The sequence below is a fragment of the Dipodomys spectabilis genome, unplaced genomic scaffold (assembly GCF_019054845.1).
Source record: "Dipodomys spectabilis isolate Male_0828 unplaced genomic scaffold, ASM1905484v1 ptg000228l, whole genome shotgun sequence".
Taxonomy (NCBI): domain Eukaryota; kingdom Metazoa; phylum Chordata; class Mammalia; order Rodentia; family Heteromyidae; genus Dipodomys; species Dipodomys spectabilis.
In genome coordinates this window covers 11139201-11159531 of record NW_024870905.1, presented here as the reverse complement: position 1 = coordinate 11159531, position 20331 = coordinate 11139201, and the positions used below count along the sequence as shown (strand labels likewise).

The 20331-nt window shown below is 57.9% G+C and overlaps 2 protein-coding genes across 3 annotated transcripts in view; one reads left to right on the top strand and one right to left on the bottom strand.

Moving 5' to 3' along the window:
- Positions 1 to 7714, top strand: part of Scaper (S-phase cyclin A associated protein in the ER) — a 214986-nt gene extending 207272 nt beyond the window's left edge. For both annotated transcript variants that reach the window (XM_042697751.1, XM_042697750.1), the window contains exons 30-32: positions 1567 to 1758; positions 4218 to 4269; positions 7315 to 7714. In XM_042697751.1, coding sequence (XP_042553685.1) covers positions 1567 to 1758; positions 4218 to 4269; positions 7315 to 7418 — 348 coding nt within the window. In that variant the 3' untranslated portion in view covers positions 7419 to 7714. The remainder of the gene's footprint in view (positions 1 to 1566; positions 1759 to 4217; positions 4270 to 7314) is intronic.
- Positions 7715 to 13808: 6094 nt separating this feature from the next.
- Positions 13809 to 18615, bottom strand: Isl2 (ISL LIM homeobox 2). Its single transcript, XM_042697782.1, has 6 exons — positions 18558 to 18615; positions 17556 to 17745; positions 16967 to 17229; positions 15080 to 15363; positions 14149 to 14316; positions 13809 to 13925 (listed from the first exon to the last, which is right to left on the bottom strand). The coding sequence occupies exons 1-6, from the start codon at positions 18613 to 18615 to the stop codon at positions 13809 to 13811; spliced, it is 1080 nt and encodes a 359-aa protein (XP_042553716.1).
- Between the last annotated feature and the right edge of the window lie 1716 nt (positions 18616 to 20331).

Below are 20331 nucleotides of genomic sequence, written 5' to 3'. Positions count from 1 at the left end.
CAGATTTAAGCAAATGCTTTATCAATACAATCCACCCCTAGGGTGTATTTTTCTCAGCTAGTTCGGGCACTGGCAGTACCACATTGGAGGGAAGGGTCAGCTGGTGCCAATCTTTAAAATTCCGTGTGGATTTGAAGGCATTAACAAAACCCTCGCACCCGTCTCTGAAGGTTTTTTGATGTCATTTTAGCTATGGAACGAAAATATGTGAACTATTACCTTGTTGATTTTGTCCTTAAACCCAACTGCATTATCATCTGAGAATGTGTTCTTAAAGCATTGTTAAAAGTACTTTGAAAACTTGTAAATCCCTGTAATTTATGTTCCTCCTGCCTCTGCTGGTCCATTCGGTCCTCTGGTTTTAATTTGAAGGCAGCCCTGTCTAGCTGTGTACCTGTAAAATCGGGTTTCTCAGAGGACAATTTACAGTCCTGACCCCCGGTTTTACAGTGTTGCTAAGCTGCTCAGAGCTTCTTCCTGTCTCAGGAATCGGTGCCTTGAGTCACCCAGCTCTTTCCTATTAGAACTGTCTAATCAAACGTTACTTGAAACAGATCTGATTGTAGCATGTCTTAGTTTCTCAGGGAGGCAAGCCCATTCATTGCATCGCTCTACTTCGGAAAATGTACACAGTTGTAAACCCAGACTGCTTCGAGACAACGGGTCTCAGTTATCTAAACAGTTCCCCTTTCAGAGTCAAGGGCACTGATGGAAGCCCAGATAAGCGGTATGGGTTGGACAGGGAGATTTTTGAGCCTGCCTTGGCTGAGGCTGCCCCCCCTTCCCCCCTCCAAGGGAGGGATCCCCTGCTCCTCCTAGGCCGGGCCCCCCATACGGAATCCATCTGGTGCACACAGGCAAGCTAGGTTAGCCTGCAGTGGGCGGGGCCGCAGCACAGACCATATCTGGCTTTCTTGGGAGCCTTGGTTCTTCGCAGGCTGTGGGGAGCAGGACCGCCAAGCCTCCCGGGGGTGGAGAGTGCTTGGAGAAAGCAGTGTGCATCCCATTTTGCATCCTTCCTCCTTGGAAGCTGATCCTTCTATTAGCTCATCGTTTGGGTTTATGCCTTTACTGGGGCTTGAACTCAGGGCCCACGGCCTTGTCCTTGAACTTTTTCACCCAAGGCTGGTGCACTACCGCTTAAGCCACACCTCTACTTCCGGCTTGAATTGGAAAGAAGAGTCTCACAGACTTTCCTGCTCTGACTGGCTTCAAACCATGATTCTCCCATCTCAGCCTCCTGACTAGCTAGGATTATAGGCAAGAGCTCTGGTGCCTGGCTGTAATCATCTTCAATGACTTACAGAATGCCTGGGATCTTTTCTTTAAGTTGGGGAAGGAGATTTCTTTTTTCTGCTCTTTTTCAAATATCACTTAAGGCTCTAGTGGGGAGCCAGCAGACTTTCCTGTTTTGATTCCTCCAGTCTATTTTTGGAGGTTCTGCCTGAGGCAGGCAGGAGCCTTTGGCAACTAACCTTGCTCCTCCTCCTCCTCCTCCTCCTCTTCCCCCTCCTCCTCCTCCTCTTCCCCCTCCCCTCCACCTCCTCCCCTCCCCACCTCCTGCAGGTAATCGTACAGTCGGGCCGCCATCCCACGGTGCTACAGAAACTCTGCCAGCTGCCTTTCCCGTACTTCAGCGACCCCCGGCTCATCAAAGTGCTCTTCCCCTCACTTCTCGCTGCCTGTTACAACAACCGTCAGAACAAGGTCATTCTGGAGCAGGAGATGAGCTGTGTCTTACTGGCCACCTTCATTCAGGTACCAGCTCGCCAGGAGCCCCCGCCCTCTTCCCTCCTTTTACACTATCTTCTCTGCCTAAAAATGCATTTCTGGGGGAGCAGGCTAGTCTCTAAGCTCTCGTGCATAGAACCCAGGTGGCAATGAGGGTGGGGGGAGAGGAGGGTGGGAGGGCTGCCATTATTGAAATGGAACCCACTGGAGAAAGGTCTGCGAAGGCCCTGCCTGTTCCGTTTCTCGTAATTTTGGGGTACGGAACCACAGAAGATCAATTAACTCTTCACTTCTTTAACTGAATTTCAATTTGTAACTAAGTCGGATTCTCTGATAAAAATCTGTTGTTGTTTTACATATAGCCTCTTATTTGTGTATTAGTAGGCCGGAATTAGTATGTCTAAATGAATGCAGCCCACTGCCAGGAAAAACCGAGTGGATTGTTCTGAGCTATGAGGTGTTTTTGTCACTGTCGATCCGTAGTTTCTGAAAGGATTGCATGTTCTTTCCAATGGTGAGGCCGAAAACCAGTTCTGACACGCGACATGGGAAGCGATGCTTTCTGCTGGTCAGAGCGAAAGAGAAAGTGGAACCGTGCAGGAGCGGAGCATCCAACGCAACGCGTCTCCTTCCAGCCAGTGCGGACAGCGCTGCCCAATGCTGCCGTCCACACGCTCGGTTGGCAGCCCTTAGAAGAGAGCTCTAGTCCCTGAGCCCTCTTTACCTTAGACAAGGAGAGGTTTCTGTTTTCTAAACTGTCCTCTAGTAGATGATCAATGAGCACACACAGCCAGAGCAGTTACAAATCTTTTTATTTTCAGCTTACTTTTTACATTTGAGTCTGGGTTTGTTCCATTCCCCCACCCCCCAAAAAAAAAATCAAGTCAGATATTTAGATTATCAACAAGTGTGAATTTCCAGTGTGTCTTATTGAACTAAAAGTCTTGATACTCTTCTAGTGGCTGCCCACCAAATCCACACAGGGTTCTTCCTGTGTTCTTAGACCTTTCCTAAGTAAATGAAATAGCAAATGCTTGATAGAGAATTGGTGCTGTGATCTTTTTCAATCAGAATATTTGTTCTTGAATCCAACTGGAAGTTTTTTTGTGTGTACCATGCCTGTAGGCACTGGAAACTAGCAGTAACTAAAACAGATTTTTAAAAAAGAAAGAAAGAAACCACAAACTCCTGCCTCAGGCTCTTTGATTAAAACCAACAAAAAGCAAAACAAAAGGCTCACCAGGTAGGGAGAGCACTGTGGAGAAAGCCCGCAGGCCTAGGGCCTAGGGAAGTGATCAGTAACCAAGTTTCTTACTTTCTCCTGTTCTTAACAATACCACTGACAGTTTTCAGGAGGTTGAGGCCAGTCTAGCCTGCATAGAAAGACCCTAACTCAAAGAGCAAATAAAAAATACAGATGAGATCAGAATCTAAAATAAAGGTTATATTTCCTATTTTAATCTGATGTTATAACAAATTATGTCCCTTTCTCTGTTCTGAAAAAAAAATCCATATGTAACACACAAAAGGTAAAAATGCTACTGAAATTTCCTATATTGTTTATTTAGGATAGCATCTTAGAGAAGTCAACTTTTCTGTAAATGGCTGTGCTCAAAGAAATAAGTATACATTGAATTTTAATTGACACAGTGGCTCTAGACATTTAATAGTCACGTGAAAATGATACCAACAGGAGGGCTGACAGTTTGATAGTTTTCTGAAGATTTACATATTGTATACCTCATTCTTTCCATACAAAAGTAAAATTAAGAATTGAAGCTTTGGTTTCAGATATATAAAGAAAGCTGTTTATATATAATGAAAGTCATTTATCAATAGGAGGCGGGAAAAGAGAAATAGGCTTGTTGGGGAGTGGGGGGCACGGGCTGGGCTGACGGGGCAGAGCAGATTGCTTACACATATGAAAAAAGAACAAGGAGACCTATTGAAATTGTTTGAGGGAGAAAGGGAGAGTGATAGAGGAGTGAGATTAATTGGAATGTATTATATACACATGTGGAAATGTCGAGTTGATACTCCCCATCGTACAATGCGTATATGCTAATAATAATAATAATAACAAAACATTTAGTTGCAAAATGACCCTGTTTTAGAAACAAAAATCTTGCCAGGCATGGTGGTACACACCCATCTGAGTAAGATCCAGCAGATTTGAGAGTTCAGTGCCAGCCTGGGCTGCATAATTAGATCCTGTCTCAAATAGGGGAAAATAAAGCCATAGAAATCTACCAGTAGTTTAAGACAGTACATTTGGCTTAAGTTTTAGAGTGTTCTTTGAGTATAAAATTAAGCTGTCATTTCCAAGGAAGGCAGCAACATAATATTTAGCAAACTTAAGTGGCCGCTATTTAGTTTCAGTGTACAAGAAGCCGGAACCCATAGTTTCTGTACTTGGGCTCTGGGGTCGGCGTGGCCGCGGCCGCCACAGTGCTCACGGCTTCCTGTACACCTCTCTCCCCATGCAGGACTTTGCACAGACTCCCGGCCAGGCAGAGAACCAGACTTCCCAGCCCAAAGGTATGTGCGTTCTCCGTGGAAACAGAAATCCACGTGTGGAGGGGTTCAGTAATGTCGTAGTACATCACCAAAAAGATTCAAGGTTTGGGTGCTGGGAAGGTGGCTCAGTGGTAGAGCGCTTGTCTTGCATGCATGAGGCCCTCGGTTTGATTCCTCAGCACCACATAAGCAGAAAAAGCTGGAAGTGGTGCTGTGGCTCAAGTGGTAGAGCGCTAGCCTTGAGCTGAAGAGCTGAGAGACAGCGCCCAGGCCCAGAGTTCAGGCCCCACGACCGACAAAAAAAAAAATATTTGAGGTTCGTCCAGCAGGTATGTGCGTGCATGAGTGTGTATGAGCACAGGAGGGAATTCTGCTTGAAGACCTCATGGGCAGAAGAAGGCACACAACACCTTTGTGATGTCACTTCGTGCAAGATACAGAAAATGCCGAGTAGTTACAGAAGTGCCACCTGGCAGTTAAAGAAGACATTAAGACTGGCTGATCTTACTCAGAGAAACTACTTTTGGTTCCCCATCCATATTCCAAATAAAGTTGTTAATAGTAGCCTATATTTCCCCCTTCATTTGAAGAACTTGAGAGAGAGAGAGAGAGAGAGAGAGAGAGAGTGTGTGTGTGTGTGTGTGTGTGTGTGTGTGTGTACTGGTCCTGGGGCTTGAACCCAGGGCCGGGGCATTGTCCCTCAGTTTTTGTGCTCAAGGCTGGTGCTCACCCACTTGAGCCATAGCTTCACTTCTGGCTTTTTGCTGGTTCATTTGAGATAAGCATCTCACAGAATTTTTTGGTTGGAAGTAATTATGGGAGGGGGGGGGGCGTAGCTTACATGGTAAAGTGCTTACTTAGCATATGTAAGGTCCTACGTTTGATTTCCATCACAGCAAAAAAAAAAACTTAAAAAAAAATTTTTTTTAGTGAAATAATTGTCTTACGTGGAGGGGGGGAAATTCACATCAGGTGAGTTCAGGGGACCAAAAGCCTGACTCTCTGGCTGAACTGTTTCCTGGGGCCCCAGCTAGGGCTTCTAGAAGTCGAAGCTGCACTTAGAGGTTTGACTTATTCAGCTACCCAGACTGTAAGTGAGTACAATTTGGCCATTGTCTGGCTGCTGTGGCAGCGTCTGTGATTAACGAGAGTCCGGTCCTGGTCTCCCCCGTTGTGCTGAGTTGGTGTTCAGGGCGTGTCCCTCCCACGCCGTTTCCTGAAGGGCTCTCCGAGGTGGCATCAGGTCCTCTTCCTTGATGACACCTCACCCCTCAACACCCTCCCCCCCAAAAAAAAGCATCTCTGGTGCACAGGTGTTGGAGAACACAGAGAAGACAATGTAACTGTTACAAAATGCTCTGTTTTAGTGTCTCAGGTAACTCAGAAAAGTAAACAGAAAGCTGTGTGACTTTCCAGAAATTCAGTGGAAGGCAGAATTAGAGTGCAAGTTCTGTTCTGTCCTGACTCAGTCACAGACTTTAAAAAAAAAAAAAGAAAGAAAGAAACTAAAGGACACCAGCGAAATCTGCAGAGTTGGTTAGTTTCTTAGGAAACAGTTTGAATTTTGAATATACGAAGATACTTAGAAAAAAATATTCGAACATATTATCACCAGTGAGACTTGTAGACATTCGTGTGGGTGTGCGTGGGTGTGGGGGGGTGCACGCGTGCGTGTGCACCAATGCTGGGACTTGTGCTCAGGGCTTTGTCCTCTTGCTTATTAGCTTTTTCATTCAAGCCTGGTGCTCTAGCACTTGGCGATACTTCTGGCTTTTTCTTTTCATTGGAGATAAGAGTCTCATGGACTTTCCTGCCTAGGCTGGCTTTGAACTGTGATCCTCAGATCTCAGCCTCCTGAATAGCAAGAATTACAGGCACCTAGCCTGTGTAGACATTCTTTCTTGCTTTTTCTCTCATCCAAAAAGATGAGCCACCACTTGCTGCCTATCCGGAAGGAAGATCCCAGAACAAAGGACCATGGTCTTCCCTGCTTCCATGTTCCCTAGTCACGGGCTTCACAGGACAGCTGATGACAGTCAGTCCTCCATCCCTGCTTTGTTGGAAGGGGCCCACCCTGTGTTACTGACTGACAGCTCATGATCTGCCCACCCGATGCAAAGCCCACGAGGCCAGTGTGCTCCTGGGATGTGCCTGTCCCCCTTGTGCTCAGGGTAGACTGCCATAAAACGTGCCAAGACATTTTGAGTTCACGGCATGGGTGAACCTCTTGGCTTAGCGCATCACAGCCTTCGCCCTGTCCACTTCGCTGTGTCCCTGGCCATCCAGTGGATGGACGACTCAGCACAGATTTGGACGATTACAAATATATTTAAGTTGAAGTTGATTTCCTTAGAACAGGAACGGCCCTGTTTGGGCTTGGGGTGTGGCATGGTGGTAGAGCTTATCCTTAGCCTGTACAAGACCCTGAGTTTGATTCCAGCATTCTAAAAGCGTTACTAAGGCCAGGCACCCATGGCTCACGCCTGTAATCCAGGCTGCCCTGGAGGCTGAGATCTGAGGATCATGGTTCAGAGCCAGCTCAGGCAGACAAATCCAGGAGACGCTCATCTCCAATTAACCACCAAAAAAAGCAGACATGGAAGTATGGTTCAAGTGGTAGAGCACCAGCATTGAGCAAAAAAGCTGAAGGACAACACCCAGGCCCTGAGTTCATACCCCAGTACTGAAATAAAAACTTTACCATTTGCACACAGATTTATCTGTTCAATAAAGATAGCATATATGACTCACTTTTTTTTTACTGCATATATTTTTCCCTAAATGTTCTTATTCTGGAGTTCTGAAAGATTTTTTTTCATAAAATGTTTTATATATAGCTTAGGGTCTGAAGATATTAGCCGCTCCAACTGAATTGTGGTTCAAAAGTGTATTAGAGTTGTTTACACTGTAGACAGATGACTAGAGATAAGGCCCTCACTGTATTTACATAAAATGTGTAGTTGGTTTATTTTAAGTATATGACTCCATTTTGTGCTCAGATACCAAAATAAGTTTCCACTAATTAAACTTCAAAGAATTTAACTCGGTTCAATTTGCTCCTCTCAGGAAAGCACCTTGTTTCCCACAACTACCTTGAACTGGCGAATAGATTTCCTCAACACGCCTGGGAAGACGCGCGGCAGTTTTTCTTGAAAAAAGAGAAGGAATAAAAGTCTCCGCTGGTTCTGTTTGCACCCCTTTGCCGACGTTTCAGGCAGGGTCTCTGGAGGGACCTGGCTCCCAGCACTGTAGATATGGTATATATTTTTTGTTCTATTTATAATGGTGTAGATACTTCCCTCTTCTTCCTAATTTTGCAAGTTGATTTCATTTCTGCCCAATGTTTTTTGCAGTTTGTTAACTTCCTTTCTATGACTATAATATACATAATTCCCGTTTGTAATATGGCCGCGATTAGACGACGTTAGCAAGTCTGTTTTGTTGTAATAAAGTAACTTATTCTGTTTTCGGTGTTGTGTCATGTTAAGCCAATGCAATCTTGAACGAAAAGTGTTGATGCTGAGTCCTGACGGATCTTTAAATTAAAGTGCATTGAAGTTTGTCTGCGCCAAGTGTTCCTTTATGAGGCTTGGATCGGTGTCCCGGTCCGATGGTGTGCGTGGGGCCACGGGAGTCCGCGCCGCGGCCCCGCCTTCCCGGGAACCTGGACGGTTCTTAACTCAAACCTGGTGATGAAGTGGTGATGAAGGTCGGGGCCGGCCGGGAAGAAACTGCTGGAAGGAGCCCGAGCCGTGCGGGCAGGGGCAGCGCTCCTTCCCGGCCCCGGCCGGCCCGCGCGTGCGCGGCTGCGGGACCCCCGGCGGGGCCTGGGCTGTGGAGGCCGAGGGGAGCCCGGACTGGGGACCCCGAAGTCCGGCCTGCGGGGGGGGGGGCCGGCTGGGGACCCCAAGGGCTGGGGGGGAGGGCGCAGCGCGATGGAGAGGCCGGCCCCGCCCCGCACCCCGCGCCCCGGGAGCCCCTCGCCCTGAGCCCCTCATCCCGCGCCCCGGGAGCCCCGCACCCCTCGCCCTGAGCCCCTCATCCCGCGCCCCGGGAGCCCCGCACCCCTCGCCCTGAGCCCCGCGCCCCCCGCCCCTCGCCCTGAGCCCCGCGCCCCGGGAGCCCCGCACCCCGCACCCCGGGAGCCCCCCGCCCCCTCGCCCTGAGCCCCGCGCCCGCCCTCGCCGCAGGGAGGCCCCGGCCCGCAGGCCGCGCCCGCCGCGGGGCAGACGCCTTATCAGGTCGGAAACTTGCCAAAAAGCCGTTACTGCTCGGCAGAGCTGAGGGGCTGCCCGGCCCGCCCTGGGGGTCCCCGCGCCCCGAGGGGCCTCCGTGGGGGGTCCGCAGCCCCGGGCCGGCGGGGCCGCACCTGGCCCGCGGGGACGGGGCGGGGACGGGGCGGGGGGGGGGGGGGGGGGGGGGGGGGGCTGCGGGCGCCGCCCCGGGCCCCAGGGGCGCGCTTCCCAAGGGCAGACTCCGGCCGTGACCTTGAAGCCTGAACCCTGAACCCAGCGCGGACCTCGGCCTCCTGGACACCCCGGCCCGGGGCAGCGGGGAACCTCCTGGGTCTGGTTAACCGGGAGGAAGTGGGGCGTCGCCACGCGCCCTGCGCACCCCCTGCGCGGGGCTCCGTCCTCTGCCACCTTCGCAGGTGGGTCCTGCCCCGGAGAGGGAGCGGCGCCCCGCCCGTGCCCCCCCGCCCGGCGCCCCCCCGCCCGGCGCCCCCCATGCCTCCCCGCCCCCCCCCGCCCGGCGCCCCCCCCGCCCGGCGCCCCCCATGCCTCCCCGCCCCCCCCCCGCCCGGCGCCCCCCATGCCTCCCCGCCCCCCCCCCGCCCGGCGCCCCCCCACCCCAGTCACCGCCCGGCGCCCCCCCCGTGCCCCCCCGCCCGGCGCCCCCCCTGTGCCCCCCCACCCGGCGCCCCCCCCGTGCCCCCCACGCCCGGCGCCCCCCCGCCCGGCGCCCCCCCCCCGTGCCCCCCCCCCCGCCCGGCGCCCCGCCCGCCCCAGTCACCGCCCGGCGCCCCCCCCTCCCCCCCCCCCCCGTCCCGGGCGGGGCTCCTGAAGGCCCCGGATGTAGGGCGCACCGCACAGCCGCGGGGCTGCGGCGGCCGGGCTGGGGCTCAGGCCGCGTTTCCCGGCGCCCGTTCGGGCTCCCGGGGCTCAGGTACCGGCCGCCGCGGGCCGCCCGTCCCCCTGACGGCCCGGGCACCGCAGCCTCTCCCGGAGCGTTCACGTCCCCGTCCATCAGACGCCCTCGTCGGGCGCAGCGAGCCCCTGCGTGGACGCCCGCGGCCGGCTGCGGCTCCCGGGCCTCCCCGCGCCCCCCGGGGCCCCGCGCCGCCCCGCGCACCCCCCGGGCGTCCCCCGCGCGCCCCCCCCCCCGCGCCTCCCCGGGCGGCGGCGGCTGATTCCCCGCTTCTCCGCAGAACCGTCTCGGACGGCGCCTCGGTTGAGCCCGCGCCGCGGCTGCGCTCAGCGCTGACCCGAGAGAGCTTCCAGCCGTTCCGCCTTCAGAGCCGCCGGCTGCGTCCTGCCCGCGGCCGCGACCCCGCGGGCGCCTCCCGGAGCCTGCGGACTCACAGCAGGTACAAACCCGTGGGTCGCAGAGCCAGAAACTTCCAGCAACGTCCACCTCCGGGAATCGCAGCTTCACAGAGGGGGGCGGGGGGGGGGGTCCGTATTCCAAGGTCACCCAGCTGTGAATCACTCACTCCAATTGAACACCCCGGCTTCTTTTCTTGAATTAAGTTGTTTTTTCAACTAGAAAACTAAGTATCAAAAGTTCAGCGAACATAAAAAAACCCAACACTTGTCATTGTCAGAAGGTAATTTAATTTGCAGGCAAATCCTTACTGAATTACAGAAGATGGTTAAAGATCACCTGGGAACCCGTTAAACTGATATGTATTCATGTAGCCACCATAGACCTGACACCTCTCCAGGAGCACTGTAATAAGGTTCCAGAGTTACACCCCTTTCCTTGAAACTCAAAGGGGAAACAATGCACCCGGGGGGGGGGGGGGGCTAGAAACTGCAAAAGAGAGGAAGAAAAAAAGAAAAAAAAAAGCTTGACTCAGCTATACAGAGAGATCCAGACATATTAACCACGTTTATCCAGATCATTTTCCAATAGTATAAAAAGACACATTCATAAATATTGAAAAGATGAATCAGGATTTTGATCTGTGGATGAGGAGGAATATCATTTTAATAAGGTAGGTAGATGTTTCCATTTGTGAAATATGTTTATAAGAAGCAAAAATTCAGAGCTAATTAACGATTCATGACATCTTTATTCAAGAACTCGTTAGTTCCTTTTTAATAATTGACTTTTTAGTTTTTAATGTTTTTATAATGAAGATATACACTTTAAATTTTTTTTTAAAAAAGTTAGATGTATGGGCTGGGAAGGTAGTTCAGTGGTAGAGCGCTTGCCTTGCATGCATGAGGCCCTGGGTTCGATTCCTCAGCACCACATAAGCAAAAAGAAAAAAGCCGGAAGTGGTGCTGTGGCTCAAGTGGTAGAGCGCTAGCCTTGAGCAAAAGAAGCTCAGGGACAGCGCCCAGGCCCAGAGTTCAGGCCTCACGAACGGACCCAAAAGAAAAAAAAAATTAGATGTAGCCAGGCACTGGTAGCTCATGCCTATAATCGGAGCTACTCAAGAAGCTGAGATCTGAGCATCACAGTTTGAAGCCGGCTCAGGTAGGAAACCCCTTGAGACTCTTACCTCCCATTTACCACCAAAAAGAACCAAAAAAAAAAAAAAAAGCCTGAAGTGGAGCTGTGGCTTAAACTGATAGCCATGCGTGGAAAGGCAAAGGGACAGTATCCAGGCCCTGAGTTCAAGCCCCATAAAATAAAATAAAATAGGTGAAAACCAATTTTTCTAAATAAATCAAAAGTATCCCAAAGTAACAGGTATTGGAAGTTTTAGTCCTAGGCAATAATCAGACAGGAGGTAAAAGAGGCCAAGTTGTCTTTCCATTTGGGAAGGAATGGTGTGAGTTAGAAAAACTCGGAATCGCTCGGGTTATTAAAACCGGTTCTGTGCGCTGGCGAGGTAAGGCTGGTCCTCATTAACCCTGCCCGTCTCCATTTCCTAATCCCCGAGCAGGGAGAAGCCCCTTCGCGATGTATGCTAACATCACCTTGACGTTCACCTCTTGCCATTTTCCTTTAATAATGAGCAGCAAGGCTTCAGACCCTAATGGAGGCTGGGAGGCGGGTGAGGAGATCTGCTTCAAAACAAAACCAAAAACAAACAAAAACCCAGTGGCTGGGCTGCTCCACGCAGCCCCGGTGTCTCTGCAAGCTGACCTCCAGGAACATGTGTGTGTGATCTTTAATATTTTAATATCACCAGCTTGTACCTAAACTAGGATGGCAGCCACTGTGCCCTTGGCACTTTCGAACTAAAAAGGATGGCACGGCGGGTTTTGTTTTGTTTGTGTTTTTTTGTTGTTATTGTTGTTAATTCCAAGAGCCAGAAAATGGACAAAGCAATGCCACACACCAATTCCCGCCTGGAAAGACACCAGTCCACTCTTCCCGGGGTTGCCAAAGGGTTAAGTAGTTGTAGAGGGTAAAACCTGAGCCCCCTGGCTCTGTGTGCGCGCGTGCGCGTGTGCGCTAGAGATTCACTATCTCTCGGTTATTTCCTGCGATCACCGAAGCCAGTTTTCAGGAAAAACAAGTCGCAGGAGTTGAAATGTCACACCAGGTGACCTGGGCAGGGGGGGGGCAGGGCCCCTGCGCGCCCTCCTCTCCGCCCCCCCCCGCCCCTGCGCGCCCTCCTCCCGGGCACCCCCCCACCCCCCACCCCCATCCCCTTCCATTTCGGGTCTGGAAAGAAAATAAACGGGAGACACGCCAGACTGGTTCTGGTGGACTGACTTCCCCGGGCCGCCGCGAGGGCGATGCAGGCCGCGGGGCCGGCGGAGGCTCGCTCGGTGTATCGCTTGCAGGTGATGCCAGAGGCAGATAAGGGGCCGCCGCCCGGCCGCGTCCTCTGTCTAGACGGGGGAATTAATAAACGCAGCGGGACCCGTCCAGTCGCGCACGCGCGCGCGCCCTCGGCGGGCCCGGGGACGCGCGCGGAAGGGCCGGGCCGGGCCTGGGCTGCGGGGGACCCGCCCCGGCCTTGGAACCTTCGCGTTCGCAAACGGATCGTGGACCAGAAGAAGTGCAAGGAAGGTGAGGAGCGGCGAGAACCGAGAGCCCCGGCTCCAAGTTCAGGGAGAAGTCGAAGATCCCTCCCCCTCCAAACTCGGGACGGCCAAGCCCCCAGGGCGCGCGTGGCCACCAGCGCTGCGGATCTCCCGCGCAAACCCCGTCCCCTGGCGCACCCTCGGGCGCCCGCCCGCCCGGCTCCCGGGTATCCTGGCAGGAGCGCGCGCTACTCCCGGAAAGGCCGAGGTCGCGGGCACGCGCACCCAGCTTTCCTCCCCGCAGGCCACGCCCCCGTCCGGCTCGGCGTCCAATCCCTCCGTGGCCACGCCCCTGGCCACGCCCCTGGTCGCGGGGGCGCGCGAGTCCCGGGCGCGAGCTCGGGGCTCCGGCGCGCGCGGCGGGATCGGGATTCCCTGACCCTTGGAAACAAAACTTTCCTGGGAAACCAAAAAACAACAACCCCAGCCTTCCCGGGCGCCGCCGCCGGGGCCGCTCGGCATCGGGTGATGATGATAATGGTGGTGGTGGTGATGGTTATTTTTTATTAAGATCAAAATATTCGTCCGCGACAATAAATAACAATAACTTACGTTTGTTCGGCAAAGGCTCAGGCGCTCGGTCCTCCGGGGTCATCATTTAACACATTTCTCAGGGTCCCGGCTCTGTTCGGTTAATCTCCCCACCCCCAGCCTCCAGCAATCGTGCGCTTTGGGGGTGGGGGGGACCCCGCGGGTCGGGGCGGCGGCCGAGGGGGCGCGGGCGGCCCGGGCAAACCCCAGAACGTACATATATATATATATATATACATATATGTACGCATATATATGTGTATATATAATTGTTTCCTCTGTGTGCCGGCCGGACCTGGCGCTGTCCCTCAGCGTTCCCGCCCCAGGCTGCTGTCACTTGAGCCACGCAGCTCCATTTCCAGCTGGGTTTTTTTTGCTGGTTCGTTGGAGATCGGCGTCTCACACGCTTTCCCGGGCCCTGCCTGGCTGGGGACCCCCCCCCCCGCCCCCCGATCCTCACAGCTCAGCCCTCCTGAGCAGCTAGCGTGACGGCGGGGCGCGCGCCACCGGCCGGCCCCGAATTCTGCTTTTGGAGAAGGAGGTGGGGGGGGATAGAAATAAAAATAAAACAATCCAAGTCCTGGGAGCCCAGGCCCGCGGGCTTGGGGGCGCAGGGGGCGCCCTGGCGCTGCTCCGCGCGGCTTCCTCCACCTCTCTCCTCTCTCTCCCTCTCTCTCTTTTCTCTCTTTAAATAACAATAATTAATGACAAAGGCGCGGAGAGAGCGTTCGGAGCCGCCCCGGGCCCGGGCGGAGCGGGAGTCTCGTGCTGTGCGGGGAGCATGCAGGCCCGCGCCGGCGGCGGAGCGGCGCGTCCGCCTCACGTCTCCACGGGGCTGGGCACCATGCTGTTGGGGGTGTCCGGGAGCTGCGAGGACAGCGAGGTCACGTCGCTGCCGGACGAGTTGCCCAGGGAGCCGGACTCGGAGAAGGACACCTGGGGGCGGGCGGACACGGGAAGAACACGGGGTGGTGGCCTGCCCGGACTGGGGACCAGCCGGGGTGGGGGGTGGGCAGGCCGGGTCCCCCAGGCTCCGCCGCCACTCCCTCGTGGCCGGGGCACAGGCCCTGCCCGCGATGCCCACCACCGCCTTGGCCAGGGGCGGCCCGCCCCTCCGCACTCGTGGGAGGGGGGTCCCCAGGGCTGGGCCGGGCCTCACCAGCTGCTGGAAGGCGGGCTGGTCCAGGTCGCTCTGCAGCGCGAACTCGCTGAGCGCTTTCCAGGGCGGCTGGTAGGTCTGCACCTCCACGGCGCTGCCCTGCACCGCGCTGTCGTGGCGGATGGGGCTCCCGGCCACCAGCGGGGTCCCGGTCAGGCCCTGCAGGCTCTGCGGGAGGGCGGGGAGGGGATGGGGACAGAGGAGGGAACCGAGCTCAGGTCTGGCCTTTTCCACTAGGTTTGAAGAAGGGTTGGGGCCTGCAGGGGTTTGGGGGAGTGCATACCCTACACTGACCCCAGCTCGGCACCCACAAACCAGGACCCTGGGAACCCAGCCTTGGGCTGGTGCGGGCAGAGCCTGCGCCCCCAACCCCAGCCCTCCGGGGACAGCTCGGAAACCCGGCTCCTCCCTGAGCGCCCCCGCCCGGGGTCCCCCAACACCAGGCTGCCTCAGGGAGGAGACAAACCCCTGCATCTAATCTACACACCTACACAGGCACACACACACACACACACACACACACACACACACCTCAAACACAACCTGTGCCTGCCATCCCAGCTACTCAGGAGGCTGAGATCTGAGGATCACAGTTCAAAGCCAGCCCAGGGCAGAAAAAGTCCATGAGACTCTTCAATGAACCACCAGAAAACCGGAAGTGGTGCCGTGGCTCAAGCGGTAGAGCGCCAGCCTTGAGCTGAAGAGCTGAGGGACAGCACCCAGGACCAGAGCTCAGGCCCCACGACCAGCAACGAAAAAAAAAATAAACCAGCCTTCTCCCTTCTCAAAGCAAAGCTGGATCGGATGATCCAAACACCCACGTGATTTGCAAAACTCGGGTTCCCCCTGAACGCCCCCAAAAAAAGAGGGCCGGGGGAGGGGGACTCGCCGGGGGCGGACCCCACCCCCCTGCCCCCCCAGCCCCCCTCACCGTCTTGTCGCTGTGCTGCTGCTGCTGCAGCTGCTTCATGAGGATGGATTTCTTCTTGTCTTTGCAGCGCTTGTTCTGGAACCAGACGCGGATGACCCGCGGGCTCAGGCCGGTCATCTCCACCAGCTGCTCCTTCATGAGCGCGTCGGGCCGCGGGTTGGCGGCGTAGCAGGTCCGCAGCGTGTGCAGCTGCTTCTCGTTGAGCACGGTGCGCACGCGGGTCGTCTTCTCCGCCTGCTTGTGCACGTGCGGGCGCAGCGAGGGCTGGCGGCCGGGCCCGGGGTCTGCGGGGCGGGGAGCGGGGCGGGGAGCGGGGCGGGGGGGGGGGGCCGCAGGTGAGCCGACGGTCTGCACCCAGCTCCCCCTCCCCCCGCTCCCCAAGACCGGCCGACCCGCCCGGGGCCCCATTTCGTTTCCCTTTTCTATTCGATGTCGCCATTGTGCGTCTCCGCCGCCGCCTTCCGCAGGGAAGAGGGGCGCATTTCCCCTGGTCGCCCCGGCTGCCAAGCCGGGCGGCTCCTCTCCTGTCGGATTGTAAACTGGGGGTGCTCGGGAAGCTGAGCTCTGGGCTGCCCCGGCGGAGCCCTCGGGAAGAAAGCTGCGAGTTTTCGGGGCTGAGCGCCTCGGGCCTGCGGGAGGCCCTGCCCGGCGGCGCGGAGCTCGCTCCGGGCCGATCCTGGGGGGTCGGGATGGGGCCGGGGCGCGGGGTGGAGGGCACACGCGGCCTCCCCGGCCCAGACCCGGCCCTGCGCGCCCGCTCCGCAGCCTCAGCCGGGGTCCCCGCCACCCCCTCCCCGGACTCCCGGCCGCCGCGGCTCACACTCCCCGCGCTTGGCCTGGGGATCTAGGGAGACAAATCCGATCCCAGGCCCACAGACAAAGGGGAGCCGTAGGGAGATGCGAGGCCCCGGGGAGCCCGGGCCCCGGCCGGCCGCGCTGTTTATGCAAGTGCGGGTCTGGGTACGAGCAGTCCCGCCGGCCCCGGCCTGCTCATCTAGGGAAGGGATGGAGATCCGGGGCGGGAGGCCGGGCCAGAGGCCGAGGCGGGCGGCCGCCTGCGGGCTCCGGCGCCAGGCTTCAATCCGTCCTCACCTGCCCGTGCTTCATTCAGAGCCCAATCTCTGGGCAACTCAACACCCCAGTGAGGGCCGTCTGTCCTCAGTACCTGACGCCACCATGCCTGCCTTTCTCCTCCCTCCCACTCAATCGGTGCTTGGCTGAGTTCTTCCTCTAACGGGATCTCAAAACACAGGACACTCCGCCTTTGCTTGGATGGCTGGCCACCTTCGGTGGGCTCATGGCTGTGGCCCCGACGACCGGGCTTTAAGTTGGGAGCTGCATTTCGCCCGTACACACTTAGACACACACAACACACACACAGGCAAGCCTATCTTTCCTCTCCGATGATTATATACACACATATTCCTGGAGGGGGGAAATATCCCGAACAAGAGGCCCCCTAAACAGCAGCCCCTCCAGATCCCCGCTGCCATCGCTCTTCTGCTCCCAGCATCGTCCCCATTCTCCTGGTAGAAGAACACACAGTTCCCCCACAACGCCCCAAGCTCACACCCTCCTCTACCAGCTGTGACCCCCACCCCAGGCACCAGCAGAAACACCCAGCCGGGTTCCCGGCCTGTCGTTAAGAGAAAACCGCGATCCTGGAGGAGGAACCCAGCACAAACCACAACTTCTGCACCTTTCAGATGCCCCGCGCACACCGCTGCCGTCTGCGCGAGGCCAGGCCCCGGGGACGCACGGTCAGGACGTGGGGGCGCACAGCCAGGCCCGGGGCGCACGGTCAGGACACGGGGGCGCACAGCCAGGCCCCGGGGACGCACGATCAGGCCCCGGGGCGCACGGTCAGGCCCGGGGCGCACGGCTTACCTGGCAGATGCAGGCCGCGGGCGCCGGGGAGCGGGCCGGGGCTGCGCGGGCTGCCGGGCGCCGTGCGCTCCAGCAGGAGGCCGTGGTCGGCGCGGCACAGCAGCTCGTGTTCCCGCAGCGAGAACTCGTCCCCGGGCAGCAGCTGGCGGCTGCACACCGAGCAGCGGAAGCACTCGATGTGGTACACGCTGTCCCGCGCCCGCATCACCAGGTCGCTGCTGCTGAAGCCCACCTGGCACTTGGCACACTTGATACCGAACAGCCTGCGGGGGGTGGGGGGTGCCGGGGTGCCGGGGACCCGCGTCAGCGCGGGGCCTGCGATCGCCTCCGCCTGTCCACGCCGCTGCCCCCGCCCGGCTCCCGGGACTCTCTGGTGCTGCGGGGACCCCGATCCTGCGGGTGATTTCCCCCGTCCTGCGAGGGTGCCAGGCCCGAATACCCGGCTGGCTTGCAGGCGTCCCTCCCCCCACCCCCAGGAAGGGCGGCCTTGGCCTGGCCGGAGCGCAGGGGCGGGCGGCCATCCCCGATCGCCGGCCACGGCCACGGCCAGGGCGGGTGGCGGCCGAACCCCGGGCCCCGGCGGCCTCACCTGGCGTAGTCCCGCTTGCAGTAGGTTTTTCCGTCTCTCACGAAGCACGTGCAGGTCTCGTCCAGGTACTCGCTGCACTCGGCGCACTTGAGGCAGGCGGCGTGCCACTCCAGGTCGGGCGACACGCGGAGGATGAACTGGTCGTGGATCTGACTCCCGCAGCCCACGCACATGGCCGTCCCGGGCTTCTCTGCCGGGGAAGGGACGCGGGGGCCCGGTGTCAGGCCCGGCCGGGCTGCCCGGCTCCGGCCCCGACGCAGCCCGCTCGCTCGCTCGCTCCCCCTCGCCCGCTCCCTCTTGCAAGAAGTGCGACCACCAGGGGAAAGCTGCGACCGCGGGAGGGAAAAAATGAAGTCTTCTGGTTTTGTGCACGCTTTCCGCTATCACGGAAACACAAGCGTTGGGATCGTCGTGTAACGACGCCAATGGAAGATGACACGAATTCTTGGTTTTTAAACGGGAAATCCAGAGCTAGAAGCACCCTGGATGTGCGGGCCCCGAGGCAGATCGGATCGGTGCTGCGCCGGAATTTCCGTCCCCGGGGCGACTCCCTCCGGTGCCATCGCCGCCGCCCGCGGGGTCGGAGCTCAGTCGCCGCTCCCCGGCCCTGGGCCGTTCCGCAACTCCCCTTCCAGAACCCGCCCGAGCTTTGCAACGACAAGCAGATCACCACCACCAACAACAACAAAAATCCACATCCCGAAAGCAAGCCTAATGGTCTTAGCGCATTGGAGGAAGAAAAAAAAAAGCAGCAGAATTCACAGCCCGAGGTCAGAGCAGCCGAGCGCGGGCGCCGAGGACCACACCGAACCGCGGGGCGCCGGGGCAGGCGGGCGCCGGGGACTTCGTTGTTTGGGGGTTTGTTTGGGGGTATTTTTTTTTGCTTTGTTTTTAAATTCTGGCCGGCCTCCTGCCACTTGTAGAATCCGCTAAGCGTTAGCCATCCCGCCGCAGCTCGGCCAAGCTGAAGCATGCATGCGCGCGCGCCCACGAGCCACTTACTCTTGGAGAGATCCCCCATAGCACCTAGAAAAGGACAGGGAAAAATAATATCCACCATGCAGAAGGCGACGTGCGCGCAGCGCGGCGACCCCGGGGCGGGAGGCGGACCAGGCTCGCGCGCCCGGCCCTTGGCTCTTGGCTAACTAACTCCGCGGCCCCGCCGAGTTGCAGGAGCGATTCCGCACCGGCCCCGCACGCAGCATGACGTCAGCACGCACTCGCCCCCCCCCCCGCGCTCGGGGGCCCGAGCCGGGGGCGGGATCTGTGACGTCACCAAGAGCTGCCCCTGAGCCGCTGTGGGGGGGGTGGGGGGGGAGGAAAGATGCTTGCAGGGGCCGGGAGGGAGGAGGGGGAGGGCCCGGGAGCTGGCGGGCGGGGTCGGATCCGGAGGAAAGAGGGCGGGGTGAAATACGATTGGCTGGGAGGCAGCGAGCGAGCTTCGATTGGCTGGGAGTAAACAATGGGGAGAGGCCCCGCCCCCTGAAATTTACCCGGACCCGGGCTCTTCCCTCCCCGCCCCTCCGCTCCCCCCGGGCCCAGCGGCCCGCCAGCCTGCCGGGACCCCGCGTCCCCGCCGCAGCCCCGCGCTTCCTCCCGACCTGCGGGGCGCGGGACAGCTAGGGGAGGACGGCAGGAGGCTGTCCTCGAACGCTCTGTCTAAATAAATTTAAAGGATTAGCTCCCCTGGAGAAGGGAGGGGCGGGGAGGGGCCTGGCGGAGCCCTCACCCGCTCCCGCCGGCCCGCTCCAGGCTGGGGAGGGCGGGTGCCAACGGCCCCCCGCACTGGGGAGACCTCCTCGTTGGGGTCCCCCCGCCCCGCACGGCCCGCGGAAAACTTCGGGGCGCGAAGTGGGGAGGGAGTGCGGGGGACCGAGTCACGGAGTCAGGTCCTGATTCATTCCCTCCCCCCCGCCTCCCTCCCCTCCCCCCCGCCTCCCTCCCCTCCTCCCCATCCTCATCTCCCTCCTCCTCCTCCTCCTCCTCCCCTTCCTCCCCATCCTCCCTCCTCCCGCCTCATCCCATCCTCATCTCCCTCCTCCCGCCTCATCCCTATCCTCATCTCCCTCCTCCTCCTCCTCCTCCCCATCCTCATCTCCATCCTCCTCCTCCTCCTCCCCCTCCTCCCCATCCTCCCGCCTCATCCCATCCTCATCTCCCTCCTCCCGCCTCCTCCCTATCCTCATCTCCCTCCTCCTCCTCCTCCTCCTCCTCCTCCCCATCCTCATCTCCATCCTCCCGCCTCATCCCCATCCTCATCATCTCCCTCCTCCTCCTCCCCCCTCTTCCTCCTTCACCTCCCCCTCCTCCCTTCTCCTCCCGCCTCATCCCCATTCTCATCTCCCTCCTTCTTCCCCTCCTCCTCCTCCCCATCCTCATCTCCCTCCTCCCCCTCCTCTCCTCTCCCTCTTCCTCCTCCTTTTCCCACTCTCCCCTCCTCCCCCTCCACTTCCTCCTCTTCTCCCCCCTCCTCCCCCTCCACTTCCTCCTCCTCTCCCTCCTCCTCCCCGTCTCTTCCTCCTCATTTCCCTCCTTCTCATCTCCCTCCTCTCTTTCCCCCTCCCTCTTCCCCCTCTTCTTCCTCCCTTCCTTCCTCCTCTCCCCTTCTTTCTTCCTCCCTCATCTTCCTGCTTTTTTTCCTCTTTAACTTGGCGCAACAGCACGGTAGCGCTTTCTAGAAAAGACCACAGGGATCGAGTCTGCGGGGCTTCTGGGAGGAACGAATACTTTCTTCCACCACCCTCCAGTTCCGCCTCGCCACCCACTGCGGCGCCAA

Excerpts from the sequence above, each read along its gene's own strand:
- Isl2 (XM_042697782.1), bottom strand. The coding sequence starts at position 18,615 with ATGGTGGATATTATTTTTCCCTGTCCTTTTCTAGGTGCTATGGGGGAT. Across the intron at positions 17,230-17,555 it reads TGCAAGCGGGACTACGCCAG|GCTGTTCGGTATCAAGTGTG; the intron begins GTGAGGCCGCCG and ends CACCCCCCGCAG. Across the intron at positions 13,926-14,148 it reads AGCCCGCCTTCCAGCAGCTG|GTGTCCTTCTCCGAGTCCGG; the intron begins GTGAGGCCCGGC and ends GCCCGCCCCCAG.